At 40.5% G+C, this 10,479-nt stretch overlaps 2 protein-coding genes across 2 annotated transcripts in view; both read left to right on the top strand.

Moving 5' to 3' along the window:
• Window positions 1–1,057, top strand: part of hsd17b14 (hydroxysteroid (17-beta) dehydrogenase 14) — a 51,462-nt gene extending 50,405 nt beyond the window's left edge. The window contains exon 21 of the mRNA XM_010781475.1: window positions 977–1,057. The gene's annotated coding sequence lies outside the window, so the exon portion shown is untranslated. The remainder of the gene's footprint in view (window positions 1–976) is intronic.
• Window positions 998–9,898, top strand: bcat2 (branched chain amino-acid transaminase 2, mitochondrial). The gene is made up of 9 exons (XM_010781497.1): window positions 998–1,111; window positions 2,364–2,435; window positions 2,923–3,123; window positions 3,973–4,087; window positions 6,021–6,176; window positions 6,298–6,383; window positions 6,948–7,088; window positions 7,817–7,885; window positions 8,454–9,898. The coding sequence occupies exons 1-9, from the start codon at window positions 1,094–1,096 to the stop codon at window positions 8,493–8,495; spliced, it is 900 nt and encodes a 299-aa protein (XP_010779799.1). The 5' UTR covers window positions 998–1,093; the 3' UTR covers window positions 8,496–9,898.
• Window positions 9,899–10,479: the final 581 nt, after the last annotated feature.

Below are 10,479 nucleotides of genomic sequence, written 5' to 3'. Positions count from 1 at the left end.
TTTAAATTAATAACTCAAATAAAACTCCAAACATCTTTCATTGTGTTTCAAAGCTCTTTTAGTTTTAAACCTGATGTTTATAAGCTTCTTAGTTTTTACAACAGTCTGTAAATATACACAACTTTATAATAAAATGCACACATTTACCTTTTTCTAGACTAAACACAGGTATGATCCTAAGTTAAAAACATATGAGGTTATCATGAGGTTGTTACCATCGCAGTTTATCAGTGGATGTTTGCTGGAACTACTTGTTAACAGCTTGTTTCCTGACGGACACACACAGCGTGACTCCGGTCAGATAGAGACCGGTCTCAAGTCAGCACCGCTGCAGACTCGCTGTTTGAGGGCTTGATAGCCCACTCCCCCTCCACACTCGTTGGTTTGGAACAGCACTTAATATGGCGGAAACTTCGCGCGAACGCGCAAACGGAGGGGTAGGGTGTAGGGGGCGGTTTGGGAATGGGCCGAGATGTCCTTCAACATGGCGCGCCGAAAACCATTTCCGGGTCACTTCCGGAGGACCGAGGACTCGAGGAGAGGAAGTTAGTGAAATGAGAAAGGTTCTTGTGCCCATGTGTGAAACCTGTGTGAAACAGGACGAGCTGCACCTCCCCAGCGGGCGACCAATCCGCATCGACCAGTGTGACCTCGAATAACCTTCCCCCTATGAGCCTGCTGCTGTCCGCCAATCAGATGTTACGCTTTTGTCACGCCCTCAATGACTTCATGAATGAAAACCAGTCATTATAGTTAGTGTTTTGTATGATAAAACTGATTTTATATATATTTTTCCCCTCTTACACTATTGTTTTTATTACAGAACAGTGCAAGTGATGTTTAATTATTTACCCAGAAAGGACAGGCACGAACAAAATAAACGAGTCATAATAAACCCTTCAAAAAGTATATTGAGTGTGTTGGTTAAAGGACTATAACGAGGGACATTTTATTTCTGGGAGGTTTCTGCTTTCAGCTTGCACCAACTCAGCCGGACAGCGTCTCGAATTTCAAAGCGGAACTCAAGTTGACTTTGAGTGGTTGTTTCCACACGAACAAATAATCGCGCTTTTCACATCGTTACGTAGCGGAGATGGCAGTCCTGCGAACGGTGAGTTCATCGACCGTCTGTGTGCTGTTTATAATCTGTTTACATGAACATCTGGGTAAATCATTCATTTAATACAGTGATAAGGTAGCTGATAATGACAGAGAAAGATAACCAGTCCTTTAAATGCTTTGCACCGTGCGATGTCCCGCCAGCACGGAGGGGGCAAAAACAATGCAGTATGGAAAGGTCAACACACCAAACTCCATGAGAAAAGAGTGGAAACTAGAAATGCATTGATGATGAGCAAAAAATAATCTCCTCCTAAAACACAACTTAATGTCTTCTGTAAATCTTCTTTGTGCAATATATAGAATTCGGCTGCAAAAAAAAGAAAGATATTGTGGACATTTTGAAAAGTAAACATTTTACATATCTTGCACGGTTTTGGTTGATGCTGGCAGTCAAGTCAATAAGATGATAGTTAGATAACTAGTATGCCAAAAGCATGTATCCTTCTGCTGTTTAGGATCACGAGACTGTATTATAAGTAATTCATAGGCAATGACAGCATCGAGTTTTCTTTGAATGGTCATATTACTGAGTTTACCTGAGTTTTACCTGAGTTTTGCATCTGATTGCAGGATATGAACATTGGTTTGTTACTGGCTCTGATATGCACAAATACGAACCAGCACTTGCTTTCATTTCACTTTAGTGGGTCACAATTGAGAAGCAACAAGATCAGTCATGAATCTGATTTATACGTGCATGTCACAAAGTAAACATGTATATACATGCATAGACATATGATCGCAATAATGTCAGAACTTGCACCATCCATTCAGCAAAGAGCACACACGGGATCCTGCTCCCTAGTCGCTGTAATTCTTTGGAATTTCTTAAGCATCAAGTAGGCGGTTCCCTAGAACACTGCCAAGTCAAATGAGCATATGACTAAGTCAAATGATCAGCACCGTATTGTGAATGTTACTGTTAATGATCACCCTTGTATACTAAATTACCAAAATCACAAGTAGACTAACAGAAAGAACATCAGTTACATTATTATTAGTGGCTTCTTTGGCCCTTTTGCCACAGATACCCTCCCAACTAGTTTCTCACCTTGCACAATCACACAATGTCATATATGGTGACCTTGTGTATCGCCTCAGCTGATTGGATTGTGGTTACCTGAATAGATGATAGATCTATGAAGTATTGCAACATGGTGTCTGGACCTCAAACCTTTTTGCTTGTGATTACCGTTATTGTGTATAAATAGTAAAGAGTTTCTGTTGTGTTTGTTTTGCAGGCACTTCATGGACGACTTCTCCAGGCCCTCCCCTTCTCCTTTGGCTCACTGCGGTTGGCCAGCTCCTTTAAGGTAATGAGAGATATGTTCTTTTCGACAAGTCGAGGCCTGTCCCATCTCCAAACTGTTTGATTGATGGTCTGTCTGGCCTGTTAATGTCCGACAGAGCATAATGTGTTCCTCATCATAAAAAGAAGGAAGTAATCTTACTCAGGAAAGATACATAACCTCAAATAGGCCTCTCTACGGTATTGGAGTAAGTCTATATTAACTTGCATAAAACTTGACGTTTCTTTTCCTCTTTGTCTTTCCCTCACTGTCTGCCTGTTGTAATAATTTATTTCAGTTTAACTTAACTTAATTAATTGTCTCTAATTGCCAAGATGAGTCAGCATCTCAGCTGACTCTTTATAACACTCAACTAATTGTCCTTTTAAGCATGCTCTGTCAATTATTGATTTAAAAACAATCACTGTACTCGTCGCCCGCTCTGCTCTTGTTCCGTCCACTTCTTGCTTTCCTCCGCCGTGTCCGGCTTGCTTCTCCGTCTGCACATCAGGCAGCAGATCTTGTCATTGAACGCAATGCAGCATGTAAGCAGAAGCCCGACCCCTCCACCTTGGTGTTCGGAAAACAGTTCTCCGACCACATGTTGACCATCAACTGGTCGGAGAAGGACGGCTGGCAGGCTCCTCAGATCAAACCTTTCCAGAACCTGTCGCTGCACCCGGCCAGCTCCGCCCTGCACTACTCCATAGAAGTAAGTATACACTCAAATATTTTGTGCATATGTTTTATTTGTAATTGTCTTTACTTTCTCTTACAAATTAAAGGATGTTTCGTTATCAACCATGTATCCATGTAACCATGATTGTTGGGTTGGATTTATAACTAACGTTCATGTCTTCGAAGCTTCATTCTTAGCATTGACATTCATATTGCATATTAGCATCAAATGTTGTTTTTCTCTTTTCTCTAATGTCTATTCATTTTGTTTAAACTGATATTTCTGCACATAAAGATAAGGATGGAATAATGATCTTAGTATTATGCTATTTGTAGAATGAAGTTCCAGTGGTCACTGAGTAGGATTGCTACCGACCTCTCCAAAAAATCAAAAAGTCATAATTTATTAGTAAATAAACAAAGATGGAATCATTTCCAAGATTCACAAAACATTTTAGTTTCATTCAATATTTGTTGGCGTTTAACCTTTCAGCATCAACTTTTTAACTGCGGTAAAAAAAAACACCCAAAGGGAGACATGAACCTGTATAAACAGGGTGGTCTTGCAGCAACAGACATAAATAACATATAATCACATTTAATTTTGTTATCAAGGTAATGATGTCATAACAGATATTCAAAGCTTAATTAAAAAACTCAGTAGCTTTTAATGTAAAAAATAAAATAGATACAGCTTTAACTTCAGCCATTTAGTTGCAGGGAAACCTGAGTGGTTAGCCTAAAATCAAATGGAGTGCTATTTGAAATAATGAAATCGACAAAGACATTTCAATTGTTGCTGTTTTCAACGAGAAACCCTCTTGATATCAGTTGGAGATCAACTTTCTGATACTAAACGTGTTGTGTCTTTCTGTCTCTGCAGTTGTTTGAAGGCATGAAGGCTTTCCGTGGAGTTGACAACCACGTCCGTCTGTTCAGACCCATGCTGAACATGGAGAGGATGCACCGCAGCGCTGAGAGAAGCTGCCTTCCTGTAAGTTCTTACCCAACCTCGTCCTCAGAAATCCTCAGGGAGGATCAATCAATCAATCAATGTTTATTTATATAGCCCAATTTCACAAATGTTGCATTTGTCTCAGTGGTCTTCACACTGTGTACAGAATATCAGTATGACAACACGACACCCTCTGTCCTTAGACCCTCACATCGTACAAGGAAAAACTTCCAGAGAAAACCAACAGTTTAAAGGGGAACATGGGAGANTACGAGGTTGCACTACTGCATGCTTCAGGTTTTCGGGGACCTTCCCTGAGAGCAGGCTGCTGTTTAAAACTGCCAGCACAGATGGTCCAACAGTGGGGAAAACCTCTTTAAAAAGTCGAGGCGCGACAGGGTCATTTGGAGAACCAGAGGGCTTTAAATTGGAGACAGTCTCCTGTACAAAAGACAGAGCTACAGGATCAAACTGAATAAAGACAGCAGAACACGGTGCAGGAACTGAGGGGTCAATTGCAGGAGCAGAGATTTGAGCTGGAGTTTACCTTATTCATAAAAAAGTGAAGAAAATCTTCACAGACCGCGGTAGAGGTCTCCATAACGGTATTCTGGGGGGCATTAAGGACCAAATCAATAGTCTGACGATTTGACAGAAAGATGTCAGATAAAAGTTTGCTTTTTGCCTCTTTCACAGTGATCTGATAGAAACACCAACACTCCCTCAACATTTCAAATGAAACTTGCAGTTTGTCCTTTTTCCATTTACGCTCAGCTCTACGGCAATCCTGTCGGACAGCCCGAGTCGTGTCATTTAACCAAGGCTCAGATTTAGTTTTAGGTTGCCTGGTTTTTAAAGGAGCAACAGTGTCTATGGTAGCTTTGCAAGTAGAGTGAAACCATGAGCTAAGTTCATCCGTTTCAGGTGACATAGGTTCCCGATTCACACAGTTCTGTTTAAAAGCGACAGAGAACTGCCCGGCAGCGCGCGGTTTAACCGTTTCACAAGAAAGACTCACATCAGATAACACAGGCATATGATCAGAGAGAAAGGCGTCACAAATCTCCAGGTTAAGAACCGGCAAACCATAAAACAGAACAAGATCAAGTGTGTGTCCGCGTTCCTGCGTTGGGCCAGACACAGACTGCACAAGATTAAAGGAATCAACAAGGTCTAAAAAGTCCTTTGCCATAGCTTTGTCGGGGCAACACACGTGAATATTAAAATCCCCAACAATAAGAACACGATCATATTTTGGCATAATTTCAGCCAAGAAATCCGAGAAATCGTTTAAAAATCCCTTATTGTATTTGGGAGGTCTATAGACCACAGCACACTGTATGAGAACGACCAAGCTCGAACACGCTCAGTTCAAAGCTGCCGGGTGAAAATGTCAGTGAAAGCTGCTGGCATTTATAGTCACTCTTAAAAACAGTTGCTATACCTCCACCTCGGCCTGACGTCCGCGGAGAGAATAACAAGTCAAAGCAGCGCTTCAGGTTTTCTTAGGTGGTTATTCAATCTCAGTAAGAAGATGACAAATGGTTCTTTGTTATTTGTTCAAGGAAGCTAGTTTTTTTTTTTTTACCTTCGGATAAAATGAATCAACAAAAATGTTCCAAGTCCTCTATTGTTCACATGGATGATATATTTCCCCCCAATATGCTTCCTTCTCAGTACAAAAAAAAACCCAACCTATGGTAAAGGTTTGGTTTCATAACTCAGAAAAACTAAAACACCGAAACACTTAAATGTCTCGTTTGTACATCAAAAACTATTGAGGAACAGGTGAGGCGGTGAACAAACTCTGATATCCTCTGTAATTAAATAAGATTGTAATATTTTAATACTAATATCTAATATTTTTGAAATAAAAAAGGTATACAGCATGTCTTAATACCCAAGCAACACCTCTGTCATTTGGACATGTCTCCCTCTCTCCCAGATGCACTCTTGACACGTTGTCTTTGGTTTATTTCCCCTCTCCAGTAACTACGGCCCTACCATCGCGGTGCAGAGCGAGGCGGTGAAGCGGGGGTGCCAGCAGGTGCTGTGGCTGTACGGAGAGCAGGAGGAGATCACAGAGGTCGGCACCATGAACCTCTTCATCTACTGGACCAATGAGAACGGAGGTCAGACTCTCCTCTCTAGACTCTGAAATGTTTTTTCTGAGGTTTCCTGTTAATCACTGCCTTTTGTGGAAACATTCAAACACCTTGTGAATTGACCGAAGATAAAACTGTTTGTCTGCAGAGAAAGAGTTGTTCACCCCCCCTCTGGATGGCATCATTCTCCCGGGAGTGACCAGACAGTCGCTGCTGGACCTGTCCAGAAGCTGGGTAAGACCACCAGAGAGGAGACTGAGCTCTCACATGGACTCAACAGCACAGATGTTTAATTTTCACATCCCTATTATTTTTCTCCGTACTCCTCAAATTGTCAGAAAATGCAAACGGAGAACTATTGTGGCACAGTCTGATTTGTAAAGAGGCATTTTCAACACGTGTTTATAGAACAGTGAGTCAGACGTTGTGACCTCTTTGCAGTCTCCCTGAGCTGCTGCTAATGTCTCCAAATGTTGATTGATTACGTCTAAATGTTCCAGATGGATAAACTGTAGAATTTGTCCCCTTATTGCATTTGTTGGTCACTTGGTAACAGTCGATATGTGTTTGCCAACCTGGGGGTTGAAGTTAACTCTGAGGGGTGCTGGTAATCAGCTCTGAAAGAAAAATAAGTGACCATTGAGAGGGATTATTTTTGGAATGTCTGTACTTTGTTTATTGGGAAAATCCCACTCCTCCTGTGTGTAACATGGGGATCATTAATCACGTCAAATCTTTACGGCACCAAAAATGTTTTTAAAGAAATATGAATAAATAGCTTTCTGTGTGTCTTGTCAGGGTGAGTTCAAGGTGACGGAGCGTACGATGGGCATGCCTGAGCTGCTGGGGGCTCTGGACTCTGGGAGGGTCCTGGAGGTGTTCGGGGCGGGGACGGCCTGCGTGGTGTGTCCCGTGGGCAGCCTCCTCTACAGGGGAACGGTAGGAGCTCAGCTGCTGTGCCTGCCTTCTCATGTCCTCTTTGTGAATTCAAAGTTATCTTTCTCTATCTTCTGTTGAGAATAGCTCATTCTATCCTGTAATTGGCATATAAGTAAAACTAGTCCTTGTGCAGGAAATATTCCCTGTGAGTGTTTACTATTATATATGATGTTTATGGAATAATACAACTGTATGTTGCATTTGACTCCTGTTGATGTTAAAGGTTGTGTTAATCTGAACTCATTTATATACTGTCAGGTATAATCCCCAACAAGCCATCATACTCTTTAAGATCATCATATATCTTTAATGACGCTGTCCAGTGAGAACCACATATCTCTAAAATGGCGTTGTTTGTTTACCTTAAAACGGTTTTTCAACGCCTTCAGTTTTTCTTACAAAATTCATAATCACCACATCTGAAGATAAATGGTCTTCTCAGGACAGGAAGGAGGTGAAAATGTGTAATCTAAAAAGTAACTAAAGCTGTCAAACATATGCAGCGGATATATCTCTTGGATGGAGTGTTGTTTAGGTGTAATGTTGCACAGAATGGAAATACTTAAGTAAAGTTAAAGTGCGTTGAATTTGTACTTGACTGCAATACTTGATTAATCGACGTAGTGTCACCCCATTGGCAGCTGATGATGAAGATTTAAACTCACTGATTGTGGATCATTCTGGGTAGCAGTGTGGGCTAAAGGACTCAATGTTTCTTTCTCTCTCAGACGTACCAGGTCCCGACTATACAGAACGGTCTGGCTAAGAGGTTCCACAAAGAGCTTACTGACATTCAGGTAAGTGCACCACAGTGTGCAACAGCTCCTTTACTGTTGCAGTTCTACTTAAATATTGGCGACTCCAAGTGGCAACAAAAGGGAACTACTCTAAATAAGATATCTGCAAATATCCATCTTCAGCTTTTCAACTTCAGCTAATATTTAAAACCTTGATGCTGAAGAAAACTGGCAGAATGTGAAAGTGCAAGGTCCACATTTCTCACTGCAATTTAGGGCATATATTGTAATTCAGGTAGACATTTATTGACTTAAATCAGGGCTGCAGTACACACATTTTCTATAAATGTGCCTTTATTTCCTTTTATTATTTATTTAGTCTCTATAATGACACAAATAACGTGTGACACTTTTTCTTCAGCCCAACGTACAAAACCCAAAGATAATCAGTAAACAATTCATTTAAACAGAGAAAGGCGATAGATATTGTTTTTCAAAATGTGTCTTCCATTAATGACATAACAACTATCAAAATACAGTAGTTTCCTTGTAGCAGTTTTCTCTAAAGAATACAACTTTGTATGCATATTGCTTATTTTTGCCCTCTTTTCTCCCTTACTTTACCCAGTATGGACGCAAATCAAGTGAATGGGCCCCAGTGGTTGTTTAAATGGCCGTGCTGCACATGCCAATTGTATCAACAGTCCCGTTTGGACCACTACCAGCCCCCCCACTCTCAACCCACCAATGCACTCCTGCATACCGACCGGCCGAGGAGACAGTGCCTCTCTGTCGGGCTTCGTAGACTTTTACACATCTCTTTTCTGTGGACTCTCATAGGAATACAGATGAATGTAACGGTTTGCTTTGGATAGCAATATTAACAATATGCAATGTTAGGACTCGACCCCACCCTATTATTGGGTATATACTAGGATGATGCAGTCGAAACTGCTTTCTATGAAAAACATCGGGAAAACAAATGCAGTCAATTTTAAAACTAATATACTGTATATTAGACTAACTCAAGGATATTCAAAACGCTAATCTATTCTGGTTGATTTGTATTGAAAATACACTCCACACATATATACTTGAACTAATTCCTTGTGGTAAAGAGCACACACATTTATTTGTATCGACATTGCATCCTGGCATTTAAAAAAAGAAAGGCACAAACTGAAATATTTCGAAGGTGAAATATTTGCAATATTAAAGCAGCTAAATATTTGCAGTGTAGTACAGTTTAACTCTTAGCAGCACGCAGTCTGTACGTGCTGTTTCTCATTCACAAACGTCATAAAGCTTATTTCACAACAGGAAAACCTTATATTAACAATAACCTGTACTACTTGCAACCACTTGTGGTGTATTCTCCAAAACCTTTAACTGTTACGTGTGAGTAGAACCTGTAAACGCATCTTAGGATAATGTTTTGTTACGGCCGTGTACATAATGATACGAGAGAGTCACGCTGTTAGTTTTTATGGGGCCTCGTCACTTTGACACCAGAGTTTGCACTGACCTTGTTAAATGTCAGGTTTGTATTTTAAACCTGGTTTGACTCAGCTTTTAGGTTTAGGTTTGTTGGTTTTGTTTGTGAAGAAGATTACTGCACAAAAACTAAAGAAAGAGATTAAAAGGTCTAATGACGACGAGCTGTAGAAGAGAAAGACTGTTACACGCTGGCAGTTACTCCGGCTCTAGTTTGTGTGTAATCAAAAACAATGTAACCAATAGTGTTGTTATTTTAGAGGTTTTTAATTGATATTTTTCCTTGTCTCAAGTGAAATTAGGCATCCTGTCTTCCAAAGTAGGGTTTCTGCATCATAGGGCTTGTGTACTTTCCTCTCTGGTTTTCCTTACTTTGAATGTATTTGTACACACATACTGTCCCTCTCTTCTGTCTAAGTGCCTGACCTTCGTCTGGTGGATCTTCAGCTGCTGTTTTTATGTTTTCAGTTTGTGCACTAGGGGATGTAGCTCGATTCCTTGTCAGTTTAATCGTTTCTAAATGTGCTGTTACTTTTAATCGGCTGTATTGTTTTTACAATAAACCTGATCTGAGCTCAATCTCTCTTTGTACTTTGTGACATCAGTGGGTATTTATTACAATTTGAAAGTTTCAATTAAAATAACACATCATTTATTTATGCCACCTGTGGATTACCATCAGACTCGAAATGGGTCGTTTTGATGAGCTATCTCAGTTTTTATCCCCGCCCCCAGATCTTTTTAATCCCTCATTTAGTTGACTCAAAGGAAACTATCAAACTAGTATTTTCTTTTTATTTGGGTGTGGCTTTTGTAAGGGAATATTTCTGTCTTACTCCTAAGTGTCAAAGAATAATTCTTCCTTACTCCTAAAATATTTAACCTTATTCTGTGTGTTGACATTTACGACCATACCTGCTTCTAATCTCCCGTAAGGAATGTGTTAATGCAGTCGTATGTTGATACTAGGTTTTATGGCCTGACCTGGTGGGCACAGGGCGGGTTTTACGACTGTGAGAACGCTGGCTTTCTAAGCTCCACAGATGTGAGAGACATCTCCTGTGTCTGCAGATGTTTACGCCCATCCCCAATATGTGGATTTGAATCTCTGTAAACTAGTTAAAAGGTCTATCGAGACATAGGCTGGGCAGAATTGACAT

The sequence above is a fragment of the Notothenia coriiceps genome, unplaced genomic scaffold, assembly GCF_000735185.1.
Source record: "Notothenia coriiceps isolate Sejong01 unplaced genomic scaffold, NC01 NC01_scaffold00023275, whole genome shotgun sequence".
Lineage (NCBI taxonomy): Eukaryota > Metazoa > Chordata > Actinopteri > Perciformes > Nototheniidae > Notothenia > Notothenia coriiceps.
Note: the sequence above shows the minus strand (reverse complement) of the source record. Positions and strands in the feature narration are given on the sequence as shown.